The sequence below is a fragment of the Suncus etruscus genome, chromosome 5 (genome assembly GCF_024139225.1).
Source record: "Suncus etruscus isolate mSunEtr1 chromosome 5, mSunEtr1.pri.cur, whole genome shotgun sequence".
NCBI lineage: Eukaryota > Metazoa > Chordata > Mammalia > Eulipotyphla > Soricidae > Suncus > Suncus etruscus.
In genome coordinates this window covers 46334522-46353767 of record NC_064852.1, presented here as the reverse complement: position 1 = coordinate 46353767, position 19246 = coordinate 46334522, and the positions used below count along the sequence as shown (strand labels likewise).

The window sequence follows — 19246 nt, the reverse complement described above, 5'->3', positions numbered from 1 at the left end:
CTCTTAGAAGAAAAAAAAAATGAGGAACCATAGAGTAGAAGAGATAGTACAGGGTAGAGTAGGGATCCTCAAACTATGGTCCACAGGTCACATGCGGCCCATCATGGACAATTAGTCAGTCTGGGTCATTTTGCTGCTGCTGCTGCTGCCTGTTCTGCTTAGCTGCCAATTCATTCTAGGCCGGCAGTGTGCATGTGTGGAATATGTGTTGCACTCTCTGACTCCCCTTCTTCTTTCTTTGTCTCTCAACTCCTCCTCTCAGTATAAGGCAAAGGTCCTCAAAGTATGACCCATAGGTCACTATTGTTCATAGGATTCTTTTTTTTAAACTATACTCTGGCCCTCCAACTGTCTGAGAGACAGTGAACTGGCCCCATTTAAAAAGTCTGAGGATTCTTGAGTTAGGGCATTTTTCTTGAACTCAGCCAACCCAGGTTTGATCATTGGCACCCAATATGGTTCCCTGAGTCCTTATGAGTGATTTGTGAAGGCAGAGCAAGGAGTAACCCAAGCATTGTCAGTGTAGCCCAATAACAAGCAAAAAAAAAGAAAGAAAGAAAGAATGGGGAAGCAAATTTGAACTATACAATTACGTGTTTTAATTATGTATAAAGGAAAAACTACCAACAATAGAAATGAACATATGTTTGGGGGAAGATTTTTTCCAAACAGGCTAACATTTTCATCTCTTGGAATGGAAAAAAGACTCCACCTACTTACAGAGACACAACATAGCTGATGGGTCACAAATAACAACCTAGCCACATATTCTCTTTAACTCTTAAAACAGTCAAGACACCCCAGCCCACCTTGCCTCAGCCCAAGAAGAAACTGCCACAGCCATTGCTGCTGATTTGCTCTCAGCGGCCTCTTTTCTCCCACCTCCCTTCACTGGGGACTGTTGCTCACTACCAGATTCAGTTTTTGAAAAAACCCCAACACAGGACATTTCCTGATATGTGATTGCTGGAAGCCGTTTTCAGACTCCAAAAGACCATGTGACAGGCTAAAGCTGTGCTCCATATTTTATTCCCACTCCCTACCCCCAGATTATTTCAAAAGACTTAAAGGAGAGATGTATATTTCCTTCATATATCTCTTTAGATGTATTTCCTTAATAGGTATAATTCTTTTTTTTCCGTGTGTGAATGCCTAAATTTGTATTAATAATTATTATTTTAATTATTGTATGTGTGCAACCATGGCAGTGCTCAGAAGATATTCCTGAAATATATATATATATATATATAAAATATAGCAGTGGTTTCTGGTGGAACTCAGGGCACAGAACTTGGGCTTCCTACATACAAGCATGTATATTCTCACTGAGCTCTCTCTCTCTCTCTCACTCTGGCCCATGCTAGTGCCTTATTGATGTATTTAGTATGCCACTTGATGGGTACCAGCTGACACTGAAGATTTTTAAAATTTAGGCTTTTTATATATATTTTTATGTCTTTATTTGAACACTGTCTATTATGCTGAGTAAAATAAGTCAGAGGGAGAGAGACACAGAATAGTCTCACTCATATATGGGTTTTAGGAAAAATTAAAGATAATTGTAATATGCCTATAGATGAGGGCCAGAAGAACTGGCTCATGATAACAGGTATAATAATAATAGACAATAATAATTGTCTATTTCCGATATAGTTTTCTTCATTCCTCTTTTTATTTATTTATTTATTTTGGGTTTTTTGGGGCCACACCCAGCGGTGCTCAGGGGTTACTCCTGGCTGTCTGCTCAGAAATAGCTCCTGGCAGGCACGGGGGACCATATGGGACACCGGGATTCGAACCAACCACCTTAGGTCCTGGATCGGCTGCTTGCAAGGCAAACACTGCTGTGCATAGCAATTAAAATGGAGAAAATCTTATATATGGAAACAAGTTTTCATCTCATAGGGATAGGAATTCAAATTTTTTATTGCAGCAGGCCTTTCACCTTGAACACTTGTCATAATGACTTGGCTTAGGTTTCAGATGATTAACAATGACCATTCACCCCTGAACCTTAGATCCTATCTATGAAACCAGCATAGTTTTATGCACCAGCATTAGGAATCAGACTTCTATCAGAGAAGGCCCTAATGCTGCTCTGGCACCGACTTGCTCCAGAGTGGGTTTATGTAACATCCTGATGACTTGGAAACAGCAACAACTTGCTTTCAGGACAGGGTTTCCTGCATTGCCATCTAATAGTAAGATGAAACCAGAAGATGCTCTGTGACACCCTGTCTTTGACATAGGATCTGTACAAAAACCAGGACGCTAAATACAGAAACCTGACTGCAATAACCAGAACTGAGAAGAATTTACTGAGATCACAAAGAAAGACTTTGAGGTTAGACAACTTAGTATGCCCATAGCCTCTAATTGGTCTTATGGCAAGATGCTTCATGAGTAGGGTCTCCCTGTTTTTAGGGAAAAGGGTTGTCTTTTCTATTTTCCCCAACTTTTATTGAGCCATGCAAAAAAAAAAAAAAAACTGGCACACACACCCTTTTCTTTGTTTATTTTTTCTCATCTTTTAAATAGGGGCTCCTGCCTTTTTCATAGAACCTTGGGACATGGATTACTTTGTTTAACCACATATTTATGCATTTTCTCTAAAACTAAGAAGTAAAGAAAAAAGAAAGGCTGGGACCAAGGGCCAAGTAGTCTCAGATGCATTGGTGGAGAAAAAATAAAAAAATAAGGACAGTACTAAATATCCAAGCCAAAGTCAATGACAATAGAATCAAGAAACTAAATTTTAACAATCTAAACTTAAATGTGCCTGTTATACTGGCCTGCAGGCCAGGAAGCAAAGGGAGGTGGTATAAAATACACTCTGGGGTCATTGGTGAAAGAGATTTGGCATTGGTGATGGGAATGGCCCTGACTCACTGTATATCTGAAATTCAATTATGAAGAACTATGTAGATCACAATGGTTTTAATAAAATAAAAATGTAAAAATATATTAAAAAAAATAAAATTAAGGGCCCGGAGAGATAGCACAGCGGTGTTTGCCTTGCAAGCAGCCGATCCAGGACCTAAGGTGGTTGGTTTGAATCCCAGTGTCCCATATGGTCCCCCGTGCCTGCCAGGAGCTATTTCTGAGCAGAATACTGGAGTAACCCCTGAGCAATGCTGGGTGTGGCCCAAAAAAACAAAAACAAAAACTAAATAAATAAATAAATAAAAATTAAATTAAATTAAAAAAACAGACAAGACACATGATCAAATTTTCCAGACAAGGAAAATTTGAGCTCTAGCTATGTAAACTTCTCAGTTAAAGGGAAGAATACAAGAGGAGTTGAAACAAAAACCTTGTGTTGGGATCAGAGTGATAGCACAGCGGTAAGGCATTTGCCTTGCACGTGGTTGACCCAGGACGAACCTGGGTTCTATCCCCAGCATCCCATATGGTCCCCCAAGCCAGGAACAATTTCTGACTGCATAATTAGGAATAACCCCTGAGCGTCACCAGGTGTGGCCCAGAAACAAAAAACAAACAAAAACCTCGTGTTATTTCCTAAGAAATCATACTAATATATAAAGTGGAAACCTCTCTAGGGCAAAGGAAAATTGATAATGGGCAAAGGAAATAAGTGTGTGAAATCACCACTTGAAATACACTGCAATTTGTGTTCACAAGTGTGAGCCACCAGTAGTACAGGGCAGCTGTCAATATGTTAGATGTCTCCTAAATATCATAATCAATAACCCCTAAGACTGAAGGGACAGGCCTCCCTCTGACATGAGACCTATTCCAGCTACATTTCAACCCTTATCTCTGTGCTCCTAAACAAAAGGTGGACTGCTTGGAAAAGAGGCTCCTATATAGAGTCTGGTACCAAAACTAATCATGGTGGATGATGGTCAGTGTGGAAACAATAGTGTTCCAGATACCCATTCTTATGAGTGGACAATGAAAGGTGCTGTACATAGAATTGAGCAGTGGTCATAGCTGGGTCTGTGGGAACTCAACAGTGGGCTTATAGGAAGTTGAGTACAAAGACAGTTCAGGAGACTAAATGAGCTGCAGGGCTGGACCTGACAGACACGCTCAGCATGAGGTCAGCAGGGACCGCATGCAATTGCTCAGTGATGTCACACAAAGAGGCTAAGCTCTCGATCTGGTAGCAGAGGAAGTAAGGCTGGGAGCAGGCAAAAGGCAGGTTTCTAGGAAGCCTGTGTGCTCTAGAATGAGGCTAGTATCAGAACCAGGGAGGGAGACAGGACACAGAGAATGCCAAGACAACCCTGACAGATCAAAGAAGTGTCAGGACATGTGACAGCAAAAGTGACTGGCTCCAGGCTTCATGAATCAACTTCAAAGATGTAAAGTAACCCACTGAGGCTACCAACCAACCAATGTGTACTGAGCGGAGTAACATGGAATGGAGGGAGGCCCCGGTGTGATCTATCAGCTACAAACCAGCAGAAAGAGGTAGGACTGCCATATTCCCATATTAAAGCCATTTTCCGGCCCATAGGAGTCTGTGATGACATGGGGAGACAGAGATTGTCACTCCACTTCTCAAATATTCAAGACCCTCTGCATGTGCATAGCTGCTTTTACTGGGCTAAATTCACAAGGTTTTATTCCATTTATGGCAATTAGGCATAAATCAGAGCCACATTCAAAGCACCTCCTGAAACATAAATTTGAGGACCAGATTTAAAAAAAAAAAAAAGGCAGGGAAACAAAGGTTAAATTTAATAACACCTTGGCACAACATCGAACATTTTAAAAGCTCTTTAAAACCTGGGATGAGAAGGGCATAAAAATTATACCATTTCACACCAAAGCAAATAATGGGGAAATTATAGTAATACAAATAAAGAACAAATTACCTTTTCACTCCCAGCCAAATCAACTAGATAAAGCTTCCCACTGAGTTTTTTCTCGGTCTCTACATTCTCTTGTTTAATGTTAATCAGGAAGATACTGTGACTTCTAGAGCTGTGTTCATTCATGTCTGAAAGGAAAACAGTTTACTGCTCAACAGAGAAACACCAATTTAGGGTTCAAACCTCTTGTCTGAAAAGTCTCACAAATTCAGTCTAGTCTCATTCTTAAGTCAGTTCAGAAAAAAAAATTTTTTAATGATCTGATTTCACCATTCCTTTCTTAAAATATGTTCTAAATGATCTAAAGAGCAAAGAAAAAAAATCTACAACATAGGCAATGGCTTGAGCTAACGTTTTCTTACTCTGCCTGGCATCAAATCCCTCATCCACAAGTTCCCACTCCAACCTGATTTTCTGTAGTTTACAGCTTCTTCAGCCAGCATCATCAGAATTAGCACACAATTTCTTTCACCTTCCTGGGCACAAGTCTTTTCTTACTAGCAATACAAACTCTCCTGAGAAAAGATTACTATCTGTACTTCTTTCTGAAACTACACTCAAAACATGAGGAGACTATGGGAGCCGGAGAGATAGCATGGAGGTAAGGCATTTGCCTTGCATGCAGAGGGTCAGTGGTTCAAATCCCGGCATCCCATATGGTCCCCCAGCCCGCCAGGAGCAATTTCTGAGCATGGAGCCAGGAGTAACCCCTGAACGCTGCCGGGTGTGACCCAAAAATCAAAAAAAAAAATGCAGAGACTAGAAAATTTATGCTTCATTAAGATTCAATTATTGGGCTAGAGAGATAGTACAGCAGGTATGGTATTTGCCTTGCACATGGCCACGTTGGATTCAAACTCCAATATGGCCTCCAGAGCACAGAGCTAGAAGTAAGCCCTGAGCACCACAGGGTATAGTGCAAAAACAACAAAAATTACTTTTAAAAATAGGATTATCAGAATTAAAAATTTTGAACCTGGGGCCCGGAGAGATAGCACAGCGGCGTTTGCCTTGCAAGCAGCCAATCCAGGACTAAAGGTGGTTGGTTCGAATCCCGGTGTCCCATATGGTCCCCCATGCCTGCCAGGAGCTATTTCTGAGCAGACAGCCAGGAGTAACCCCTGAGCACCGCCCGGTGTGACCCAAAAACCAAAAAAAAAAAAAAAATTTTTGAACCTGGATGAAGTGACAGCACAGTAAGTAGGTCGTTTGCCTTGCATGCAGCTGACCTAGATTCGATGCCCAGCATCCCATATGGTCCTACCAAGGCTGCCAGAAGTAATTTCTGAGTATAGAGCCCGGAGTAAACCCTGAGTAATGCCAGGTGTGGCACAAAATTAAAGAAAAAAATTGAACTCTATTGCCAACTGAGTTAGCTGAGAATCAACACTCATTAGTAATGACATAAGATCATTTAACAAAATTTTTAAAAAAGTTCTACAATCCCCCCAAAAAATTCCCATGGGGGCTGGAAAGAGCAGAGCAGTAGGGCGTTAGCCATGCATGCCCCAAGACAGGTGGTGGTTTGAATCCGGACATCCCATATGATCCCCCAAGCCTGCCAGGAGTGATTTCTGCGTGCAGAACCAGGAGTAACCTCTGAGCACCACCAGGTACTCAAAATCCAAAAACAAAAACAAAAACAAAAAATCATGTGCAATAAATAACTAAATGCAGTAAAGTTGACAATACTAAACTTCAATTAAATAACAAAGTTATTAAGTTAACACTTAATACACTTAAAGTATTCTATAGGTAATGAACAATCTGAAAAAGAAACAGAGAAAACACTTCCATTAAAAATAGCAACAAGGGGTCGGAGAGATAGCATGGAGGTAAGGCGTTTGCCTTGCATGCAGAAGGTCGATGGTTCAAATCCCGGCATCCCATATGGTCCCCCGAGCCTGCCAGGAGCGATTTCTGAGCATAGAGCCAGGAGTAACCCCTTAGCGCTGCCAGGTGGGACCCCAAAAAAAAATAGCAACAAGAAAAGAGGATATTGAGATAACTCAGGGGTCAGAGTGCATGCCTTGACTGCACAAGGACATGAGTTCTACTCTTACCTAATTCCTTCCCTGCACCTGAGTGTGGCCTTAGTAACCCCCAAAACAGCTGCGTCTGAATAGTACCACATTCCCAGGCTCCAGAATTGAGCTATACAGTCTAGTTAAACAAGTGTCACCAGAATTAACCTCAGGTACCCCCAAACAACTGTTTAGGAGCTCTCCCTCAAAACATAAATACAATAGGGGTCGGAGAGATAGCATGGAAGTAGGGTGTTTGCCTTTCATGCAGAAGGACTGTGGTTCGAATTCCAGCATCCCATATGGTCCCCCGAGCCTGCCAGGAGCGATTTCTGAGCTTAGAGCCAGAAGTAACCCCTGAGTACTGCCGGGTGTGACCCAAAAACAAAAAAACAAAACAAATAAAATAAATAAATAAATACAATAGCAACAAAAATAGTAGAATGCTTAGGAATGAATATACTAAGGATATGAAAGCTGTTTACATAAAAAAATAAAAACTTTGCTAAAAAAGATAAAAGCATAGTGAGGGGTTGTGCTGTGTATAAAAACCTGTAATTAACAATATTATAAACTACAGTGCCCAAAATAAATTTTTAATAAAATCAGGAAGCTGTGAACTTCATACACCACTTCTTGGAGTTCACATGAAACCTCTGACCCAGCAACAGTAAAAACTGCCCACTACTTGTACCAGTAAAGAACCACCACAAACCTCAAAGAACTTGTTTATTTTCTCCTAAAGCCTAATAAAAGCCAATATTTCCTTTGCCTCCTTGAAGTTACCTATGACTTATACAGCTTGCTTAATTTTGCTTTTTTGTTTTTTGTTTTTTGTGTTTTTGTGTTATTGTTGTTGGGTTTTGTGGGGGCCAACCCAGTGATGCTCAGGGGTTACTCCTGGCTCTGTGCTTAAAAATCATTCCTGGCAGGCTCAGGGGACCATATGGGATGCCAGAAATTGAACCCAGGTCTGCACATGGTCTGGGTTGGTCACGTGCAAGGCAAATGGCCTACCTCTGTGCTATCACTCTGGCTCCAGCTTGCTTATTTTTGATTGCAATCCTTATAACTATTTCCAAATAAACTCCATCTCACTAGTTAAAGGCCTGTTTACTTTGCTCCACAGTAGATACAAACCCTAGACAAAAATTAACTAAAAAAATTACAGACCTATTGAAAATAAAAACTATAAACCATAATAGAAAACAAGAAAAGCATTACAATACTCAACTTGGCAATAATTTCTTACTGATTGCACTAAACTTACAAGCAAAAATGAAAAAAAGACCCGAGTAAGCTGAAAGTCATCAATTTTATTTTATTTTATTTTATTTTATTTTATTTTATTTTATTTTATTTTATTTTATGGCCACACCCAGCAGCGCTCCAAAGTTACTCCTGGCTATGCACTCAGAACTCACTCCTGGCTTGGGGGACCATATGGGATGCCGGGAATCGAGCCCAGGTCCATTCTGTGTCGGCCGCATACAAAGCAAACGCATACTGCTATGCTATTTCTCTGACCCTAAGTCATCAAATTTAAATCTGTTATGCAAGAAAGGATACTATCAACAGAATAAAAAGGTGACCTACAGAGAGAATATCTGCAAAACTACACATCTGATAAAGTATTACCTAGACTATATAAAGAATTACTATAAATCAACTAAAAAATAACAGCTAATTAAAAAATGGCCAAGGAGCCGGAGAGATAGCACAGTGGTGTTTGCCTTGCAAGCAGCTGATCCAAGAGCTAAGGTGATTGGTTCGGAGTCCCATATGGTTCCCCGTGCCTGCCAGGAGCTATTTCTGAGCAGATAGCCAGGAGTAACCCCTGAACACTGCTGGGTGTGGCCCAAAAACCAAAAAGAAAAAAAAATGTCCAAAAGACTTCTTTTGAATACACACTTCCTTCAAAGGAGATATGATCAATTTGCTTACTTTTCCTAATCACTGAAGAAATGCAAAGCAAACCCAAATTACTTATGATTTCACACTGAAGTATAGCTACAATAAGAAAATAATTATAGTAGGGCCAGCAACAGAGTACAGGTTGTCTTCATGTAGCCAACATTATATGTACCCCATCCCTGGTAGTCCAGGGACTGCGTATGGTTTCCTGAGCACCACCAGGACTTATCCCTCAACACAGAACCAAGAGCATGTCCTGACCACTGTTAGTTGTGGCCCTCAAACAAAAATGACAATAACAAAAACAGCAAATGTTAAGAATATGGAGGAAAAGAATTTCATGCACTGTTAGTAGACATAGAACATTTGTCAATTTGGTTTTTAAAAGTTCCTAAATAATAAAAAGTACTAATCTAAACCTAGAGAATTACTTTTCTCACCTATAGTTGATTGGTGACTGTTTTCCCTAGTGCTTAAGTTCTATGGTCTTAACAGAGTTCAAAGTGTCAAAATTTTTCTGGACAGAAGAAGGCACTGCTTCCCCACTCACTGGCTGTAAGGCATGTGCCCATGGCTAGGTATCTGTGCAAGCTACTATTTCCGACCATCTTCCCATGCATGCTTCAACCAGGTCCTGGTAGCATCAACAGCCATCTCCTAAGTAGCAGAGGAAACACCACCATACTTACTTGTTACAGCTACATGCCGATTTGCTTTGCCTTCATCTATCACATCCATGACCTCCTCAGGGCTTGACACAAACCGTTCAGTACACCCCTGAAAGAGAGCTCATTGAGTTTTACCATTTAAAAACTAAAAACTAAAACTGAAAAAAAAGCAAAATCTTCTGCCCACTTCTGTTCTAGAAGCAGAAACCAAGAAAAAGGCTGCAGTTGTTTATTCAACTTTTCCTCTTTGTCTATGGCTTTAACACCACTTTAGAAAGATATTGAGCAATTTGTAGAAAACCCAAAAAACAAAAGCTGATATCTTTTTATTCTGTTCTATACTCGTTGGCAATGGATTCATAAGCTAAAGAACATCAGTGATAGAAAGAGAAATGAGGGGGCCAGAGAGATAGCATAGAGGTAGGGCATTTGCCTTGCATGCAGGAGGACAGTGGTTTGAATCCCAGCATCCCATATGGTCCCTGAGCCTGCCAGGAGCGATTTCTGAGCATAGAGCCAGGAGTAACGCCTGAGCACTGGCAGATGTGACCCAAAAAAAAATAAAAGGGCCCGGAGAGATAGCACAGCGGTGTTTGCCTTGCAAGCAGCCGATCCAGGACCAAAGGTGGTTGGTTTGAATCCCGGTGTCCCATATGGTCCCCTGTGCCTGCCAGGAGCTATTTCTGAGCAGACAGCCAGAAGTAACCCCTGAGTATTGCCGGGTGCGGCCCAAAAACAAAATAAATAAATAAATAAATAAATAAATAAATAAATAAATAAATAAAATAAAAATAAAAATAAAAAAGAAATGGGGGGCCGGAATGGTGGTGCAGCAGTAGGACATTTGCCATTTGCCTTGCACGTGGCTGACCTAGGATAGACCGCGGTTCAATCCTTCAGCATTCCATATAATCCCCCAAACCAGGAACGATTTCTGAGCACATAGTCAGGAGTAACCCTTAAGCATCACAGATGTGGCCAAAAAAAAAGGATTAAATTTTACTTTGTTTTATATATATATATTTGGTTTTTGGGCCACACCCAGCAGTGCTCAGGGGTTACTCCTGGCTGTCTGCTCAGAAATAGCTCCTGGCAGGCACGGAGGACCATATGGGACACCGGGATTCGAACCAACCACCTTAGGTCCTGGATTGGCTGCTTGCAAGGTAAACACCGCTGTGCTATCCCTCTGGGCCCTGTCTTTCATATTTTATATATTTACACTCTAGCCACCTTGTGTCAGATACTCTAGACTATAACTATATATGACAGATTTCCCCTAGTAAGTTGTAGCTTAAGCACATGCCCTGCTTTATCATCTGGAGCACACACCTTGCTTTCCCTAATCCCCTTAGCTAGTCTTCCCTAAACATAAAAGCAAACACCTGTTTCCTTTTTATAAAATTCCCTCTTAAATTCTACCTGATGGGCTGACAGAGTCCACACCCTACTCTCCCCCAATGTAAATATCCATTTTCCACCTACAATGAAATCAGTTATTCTCCTAAGATGGCTAGTGCTTCTTTGTGAGTGCACTACTTGCCTGAGATCTGGCTTCACCAGTGACTTCTACACCCAGTGACTCTTAACCTCACAAGCAGCTCTGACCTCACCAGTGGCTTCTACATCTTGGCATCTGACCTTAACAGCCTCATTTACAATAAGTAGAATAAATGACTATAGTCAACATAATTCAGTGTGAGTAAGAAATATTTTTTCAGTTCTGTAATTCTTACCTCCTGCATTTAGACTATCTGTGATATTTTTTTACATAGTAAAATACAAATGAAGAACTCAAATATCTATTTTCCTAACTAGATCAGTATTAGATACAAAAAAGATGATTCAACATCTCTCTCTGTGCTCGACAGGTAATTTTCCAGGAATCTTATGTAACAATGAGGGTCAGATTGCTGAAAGAGAAATCAATAGCAGCATGAACAAGATTTCCTCCTACCTTTACGTAAGGGACTCTGTTTTTATCTTCATGAACAGCCAAATTTGTCTTGGATACTGTAAAGGATATAATAAAGACATGCAAAGATGGGGGAAAAAAGTTAAGGACTCAGTCATTAAAGAAAAGCAGAAAGTATTATGGAAGATACATGAGTCTTATCTTTAAGATCAGAGAGAGTTGGAGAGTAAGGAACAGCATGAAGGGCAGAGAAAGAATGTCTGCTTGAAGTTATTTATGCTCTTTCATTTCATGTTGTTTTTAATAATATCTTTATTTAAGCACCATGATTACAACCAGGTCTGTAGTTAGATTTTAGTTATATAAAAGAACACTCCCTTTCAACAGTGCAACCTTCCCATCACCAATGCCCCCTATCTCTATCCTCCCCCAACCCCTGCCTGTCTTCAAGACAGGCATTCTATTTCTCTCACTCACTTCCATTGTCATGTTAGTTGTTAGTGTAGATTTCTCTAACTGTACTCATCACTACTGTGGTAAGCTTCATATCGTGGCCTGGTCCTTCCAACCCTCATCTCTATTGTCTTTAGGTATTATTACAATATTGTCTTTTATTTTTCTTAAATCCCACAGATAAGTGAGACTATTCTATGTCTATCTCTCTCCCTCTGACTTATTTCACTCAGTATAATAATTTCCAAGCCCATCCATATATATGAAAATTTCATGACTTCGTTTTCCCTGACAGCTGCATAGTATCCCATTGTGTATATGTACCACATTAGTACCACAGAAACTCAAATATCTTGGGGTCAACTTAACTAAAAAGGTCAAGGACCTATACAAAGAAAACTACAAAACAATGCTTCAAGAAATAAAAATGGACACAGAATATTGAGCTACATACCCTGTTTATGGACTGTGAGGATTAACACCATTAAAATGGCAATACTCCCTAAATCTTTGTACTGATTTAATGCATTTCCTCTAAGGATATACATGACATTCCTCAAAGAAGTGGATCAATCACTTCTAAAATTCATTTGGAACAATAAACACACATGAATAGCTAAAGCAACCCTTAGGAAGTGGAAGATGGAAGGTACCACTTTCCCCAACTTTAAATTGTACTACAAAGCAATAGTCATTAAAATAGCATGGTATTGGAATAAAGACAGATACTCAGATCAATGTAACAGACCAAGTACTGAATGTTCCCCAGACATACAATCAATTAATGTTTAATAAAGGGAAAAAAAACAGCACAATGGAATAAGGAAAGCCTCTTCCACAAATGGTGCTGGTACAACTGGTAGCCACATGTAAAAAAAAAAAACTCAGACCTCCATCCTACACTATGCACAAAGGTCAAATTCAAATGAATTAAAGACCTTGATATCAGACCCATAACCATAGGAATATAAAAGAACATATAAGTAAAACACTCCATGATATTGAGACTAAAGGCATCTTTAAGAAGGAAATATCACAGTCCAAATAAGTAGAAGCTGAGACTAAACAAAGAGACTATATTAAATGAAAAGCTTCTGCACCTCAGAGGAAATAGTGACTATGATATAAAGGTCACCCACAGAATGGGAGAAACTATTCACCTAATACCCAACAGATAAGATATACAAGATACTGATAGAACTTAACAAGAAAAAAAAAATCTAACCTTATCAAAAAATGAGAAGAAATGAACAGACACTTTGAGAAAGAAGAAATACAAATGGCCAAAAGGCACATTAAAAAAAATTCCACATCATTAATCATCAGGGAGATGCAAATCAAGAAAACAATGAGGTACCATTTCGTGCCACAGAGATTGGCACACATCACAAAAAAAAGAAAGGGGGGTGGCCGGAGAGATAGAATGGAGGTAAGGCGTTTGCCCTTCATGCAGGAGGTCATCGGTTCGAATCCCAGCGCCCCATATGGTCCCCTGTGCCTGCCAGGAGCAATTTCTGAGCCTGGAGCCAGGAATAACCCCTGAGCACTGCCGGGTGTGACACACACAAAAAAAAGAACAATTAGTGCTGGTGGGAATGTGGGGAGCAAAGAACTCTCACTCACTACAGATGGGAATTACTGTATAGTCTAGCCTTTATAAAAAACAATATGAAGATTCCTCAAAAATCTGGAAATTGAGCTCCCATATCATCCAGCAATACTAATTCCAAGGAATATACCCTAGGAACACAAAAACACAATACAAAAATACCTTCCTCACATCTATATATTCATTGCAGCGCTATTTACAATAGCCAAACTCTGGAAACAACCCAGATGCTCAACAGCACATGAGTAGCTAAAGAAACTGGTATATCTACACAATAGAATACTATACAGCCATCAGGAAAAAATAAAGTCATTTCATGCCCTTTTTAGCAGAACTGTTGTAAGTCATACAACCTCCCTGGGCTGGGGCTACAGAACAAATAAAATGACAAGCATTCAGGTTACTACTCACCATCCAGCAAGTCCCTGATTTTGTCCAAGTAGATCTCAAAATAGGATACCTAGTCAAAAACAAATTGAATGTGAAACAGAAAACAAATACTGCATTCCAGTAATATCATTATTAAAACTTATAAAAAGCTTTTTGTAGGTGCTGGAGTGATAATACAGTAAGTAGGGTGTTCCTTTGTCCCTGGTTCATTCCCCAGCACTACCCAGGTTTCCCACACCCTGCCAGACTAATCCTGGAGAACAGAGCCAGGTAAGGCATAAAAAGCAAGCAAGCAAACAAAAAAGAAAACTTTGTGGGGGGTCAATTATGGTCATAAGAGGATGATAAGGAAAACAAGATGGAAGTTCTTATCCAAAGAGCAGTGCTTCAACCAACTCTCCCATATTATCCTGCTGATATTGTCCATGTTCATCAGGGCAGGCCCTGCAGTTGGATCTAGGTATTATTTATTTACATCATGAGTTTAATAGCCCCCTTGTCTGAGCATTTCAGCTTTTCCCCCCAGGAGATTACCAAGCATACTTCTAGAATTACATGACTGAAACAGAAAAAAGAAAATAATAAAGAAAACTTTGCAAGAAACTACCAACAGTGTCACAGGATGCATTGCCTTTACTTATCTGATGTGGATTTGGGGGAGCAGAGTGATGGAAGTATTAGAGATGAGAGCATGGTCTAAATATGAGGAGGGAGCAAGGACAGTAAGGCTTGTAACTAAGTTTAGAAAGGTATAGCAAGACAAATTATATTGGCAGCCACTTTTGGGGAGTCCAGGAGAATACAAGGAAAAATGTGATTTAATGAAATGCAGTTAAACAATGAGAAGGAAAGGAAGTCTTCAAGGTCATTGTTCTCAGACCTCAATGCAGCAATATATCAACTATAGAATCTGTTTAAATGATAGGGCCTTCAGCAAGGAAGATTGTCCATTGCTATAGAGTATAATGGCTTGCTGGGGAGCCCTCTCTGCCAAAAACAAGAAAACAAACAAAATATTGGCAGAGCCCTGAACCCTAGTGCAGTTCTCCTGAATCAGCTAGAACCTAGAAATCTGCTTTTGTATGCTCTGATGGGGCTTACACTGACATCTAAGAAAACTTGAATGAAATAGGTGATCTTGGAGCTTTTGCATCATGTGAAATATGACCCTGTACCCCAATTCTCCCTCTGTTATCAAATGCAGTCATTAGATCTGAGGGCAGATATCCAATCTCAGATTCTACACTCTATCTATACCCAGATCAACTTTTCAACTTTCCGTGCCTCCCATGTGCACAGAATCAATTAAAATTTAAATAAATTTATCCTAAAAGTTATAAAAGAAATTGGAGGGAAGGCTAGAGAGATAGTAAAGTGGCTTGCCTTGCACACAAGTGACCTGGTTCAATCCCCATCACCACACATGGTCCCCTGAGCCCTGCCAGGTACAACACCTAAGCAGAGCTGAGAGCAAGCCTTGTCCACAGCCAAGTGAGACCCCAAAACAAACAAACAAAAAAGTAAAGTTAAGAAATTTGGATGTAATACTACAGGTAAATAACAGTCCCCATTCCACTTAGAAATGGAATTTCTGGGGCTGTGGCGGTGGCGCTAGAGGTAAGGCGCCTGCCTTGCCTGCGCTAGCCTAGGACGAAACGCGGTTCGATCCCCCGGCGTCCCATATGGTCCCCCAAGCCAGGAGCGACTTCTGAGCGCATAGCCAGGAGTAACCCCTGAGCGTCACCGGGTGTGGCCAAAAAACAAACAAACAAAAAAAAAAAAAAAAAACAAAAAAATGGAATTTCCCTGCCCAGTCCTGCCTCTAGTCGGGGGAAGGGAGTAGGGTGGAAGGGCAAAGACTTTCTAACCCAGAGCTAGTCCTAATCCAATTAGTTCTGGTTTATAATCTTGTTGGATTGGGAGGAAAGGTAACTGAGCCACAATGAATGGTACTCAGGTATTATTCTTAGCTCTGTTCTTTGGGATCATTTTCAGAGTTGCTTGGAGGTTGTTTCCAGGGATGCTCAGAGGATCATGGGCTTCTAGATTTAATTCTTACATAACAAAGCATGTACCTTTGAGGAATCTCTCCAATCCCAATATGAAGGGCTTTTCCCACTAAGATTTGTGTTTTGTTTTTCTTTGTTGTTATTTGGGGAGAAGAGGTTAGGATTGGGAGCAGTTGGGTCACACCAAGTGGTACTCAAAGGTTATTCTTGGCTTTGTGCCCGGGAGTGCTCAACAAACCACATGCAGTGGTGAGGTAAAAACCAGGCTCGCCAGATCAGCCACAGGTCAGGCCAGTGCTCTACCATTGGGCCATATTCCACTTTCTATGAGTTCCATCCAAGACTCCTAGATTCAAACTCTACAACCTGGTGCTGGGCACCCTCGAGAACTGCGGGCACTCAGACTCTGCCCACTGAAAGATCTGTCAAATGCTACCTTAGATGCCTCAGACACACCTGCCAGACTTTCAGACAACCTGCTGCTCTTGAAAACACCTGGAGGAAGCAGAGCCTGCAGGTCTGACTTGGACATTGCTGTCTGTACTCAATGCGGCCTAGTTTGGGCACATCCTTGTCTCTATCAGAATCATCTGGATTTTGGTTCTTTTGTTAGTTTGTTTTTGTTTATGGGGTTTGTTTGTTTTCTTAGGCCACACCTGGTGGCTGCTCAGGGTTTACTACTGGATCTTCGCTCAGAAATCAAGCCTGGCTCAAGGGACCATATGGGATGCCAGGGATCAATCCTGCATCCATCCTGGGTCAACTGTGTACAAGGCAAATGCCCTACCTCTATGCCATTACTCTGGCCCCTGAATCATCTAGATTTCATAAAGACTTTTCTGTTACCTCTTATATTTTAAACCTGTAGCCTTATTTTCATAGGAAACATCTACAAAAGTAAACATGAATTTGTTATTAGAAAATCTTGCACAAAGAATCCTATTCACATCTGATAGAAGAAACTAGAGCTTTCTGATTTATTGTTCTTACCACCATAGATATTAGATACTTTTATTTATTAATTTCTTTGGAGAGCAGAAGAATGTTCCTGCTGTCTTTGTTACCAAAAACTTCTGAGACCAGGTAGAAGGAAAATAAACAGAAATACTGTTAAAACCTCCATGAAAGTCACTTGAACAAAGAGATTTTCCATTCTGCCTTAATTAAGCTTCTTTTACTCAGTTTAGTCACTTCAAAATACAAGAAGTCATCCTCAGGGATCCCAGTGATCCCCTTCCCAGGCTGGTAGGCTGAGCAGCACCCATCACTAGACCCAACTCATTTTTGTTTGTTTGTTTGTTTGTTTGGGGGGGGGTCACACCCGGCAGCGCTCAGGGGTTACTCTTGGCTCCACGCTCAGAAATCGCTCCTGGGGGCCGGGCGGTGGCGCTAAAGGTAAGGTGCCTGCCTTGCCTGCACTAGCCTTGGACGGACCGCTGTTCGATCCCCCGGTGTCCCATATGGTCCCCCAAGCCAGGAGCAACTTCTGAGCACATAGCCAGGAGTAACCCCTGAGCGTTACCGGGTGTGGCCCAAAAACCAAAAAAAAAAAAAAGAAAGAAATCACTCCTGGCAGACTCAGAGGACCATATGGGATGCCGGGATTCGAACCAATGACCTTCTGCATGAAAGGCAAATGCTTTACCTCCATGCTATCTCTCCAGCCCCAAGACACAATTCTTAACTATCCAGGCAAAGTGTTCTGAGAAATGGCCCCAGAACACCTGAGCTCTGCTTGAGAGCCCACCCCCAAATAGAGAGCAGGCAACAGCAAACTTGTTCAAATAAGATTATTTCCAAATTATGCAAATGTAAACTGGGCTCTCAAACACAGCCCTAGAGATGTGGGTGTCATTACAAGCTCCTCCCACTTCACACTGGTACACTTTAATCTTAATAAGATTCTAAAATAAGACCTCATTTTGAAGGGAGTAATTGGTTTAACATCTTACTCTGGGATTATCTCTAAGAATCCTACAGTAGTTTAAGGTATTTAAAGGCAAACAGTTTTAAAGAGGTGCTAAGCTCCTAAGACTTGATCCCATCAAAGCAACAAGCTTCTATATCCTGATGTATAAAGAACCACAGCAAGGGAGAGACTGGCTTAGCCAACAAAGGAAACTATCTGGAAAAAAGATTCTCCAGTTCTAAATTACAATTAGGAATATAGATGTTGCTTTATATGTAATTTATATGTGTATATATATATACATATGTATATGTATATATATTTGGTAAAGTGTATATGTATATATATATGTGTGTATATATATATATATATATATGGTAAAGTTACAAAGCAGAGCTAAGTACAGGTGAAAAGCTTAAGGGTAAAGTGTGACATGGGGGATTGGTTGAATTAAGGCTCAGAGTACTTTTGTGCTACCAAATTTAAAAGCTGACCAACCAGGGGCCAGAGAGATAGCACAGTGGTGTGGTGTTTGCCTTGTACGTGGCCGACCCAGGACAGACCTGGCATCCCATAAGGTTCCCCGAGCCTTTCAGTAGCAATTTCTGAGCATAGTTCCAGGAGTAACCCCAGAGTGCTGCTGGGTGTGGCCCCAAAAATAAACAAACAAAAAGCTGACCAACCAACCAACCAACAACCACCTTTCCACATATCCCTTCAGCTCCATGTCCTCCAGAGCTTCCCCTCCTCCAGCCATGTGGCCAACCCTATTCTAGTCTTCATGCTGGGGACCCAAAACACCATGTGCATCCTGGACACATCTAATTAATATGATGGTGAGGAGAAAGGCTATTGTAAATAGTCTTACAGTTACTGTAAATCAGATCAAACGTCTTCCTTGTGGAATTGGAAATGCTGCATTTCACCAGATAATCATTGGATTCCCCAATCTAAAACTTGGTTTATGGCATTCTTTAAAGAATGCTTCACATAATAGCCATGCACAATTCTTTCACAAAATAATTCTGCATAAAATCTGGGACAATTACATAGTGACTGTAACAGAATATGAAACAAGAGCAATCATGCTACCTCCTCCCTGAAAAAAAGATGGTCTGGAACAAAGGACAGAAAAGAATCAAAAACACAGACTGTAATGAGTAAAGAATGTCTTTGGGAAGGTGATAAAAATACTTTAGGATTATGGCCCAGAACTATAGTAGTCTTCTCCTCCAAAGAGTGTAAATTTAAGGCAAAATTCAGGTTTTAGCTTTAAAAGAATTGGAAGAAATGAGAATTGTCTTCCCCACACTTTTCAGAGTTTGCTCCGTAAAACTAGTCTGTCAAACACCAACAGGCAAAAATAGATCCACAGTCAAATGAGCCGGGTAATATAATGTCCCCTTTGCAGAATGACATTTAACAGCATCGTTAAAAGCTTGTGACAAATTTAACATCATGCAACAAAGCATTTTCACAGTGAATTTAGCCATCTAAATCTTTTCCCTCATAGC

At 40.7% G+C, this 19246-nt stretch overlaps 1 protein-coding gene across 1 annotated transcript in view; it reads right to left on the bottom strand.

The window, feature by feature from the left end:
- The window catches only part of KIF5C (kinesin family member 5C), a 210015-nt gene that overhangs the window by 80611 nt on the left and 110158 nt on the right, over positions 1-19246 (bottom strand). Inside the window, exons 5-8 of the mRNA XM_049772995.1 lie at positions 13836-13884; positions 11405-11460; positions 9469-9556; positions 4845-4969 (exon numbers count right to left, since the gene is read on the bottom strand). Of these exons, the coding sequence (XP_049628952.1) occupies positions 4845-4969; positions 9469-9556; positions 11405-11460; positions 13836-13884 (318 nt within the window). The remainder of the gene's footprint in view (positions 1-4844; positions 4970-9468; positions 9557-11404; positions 11461-13835; positions 13885-19246) is intronic.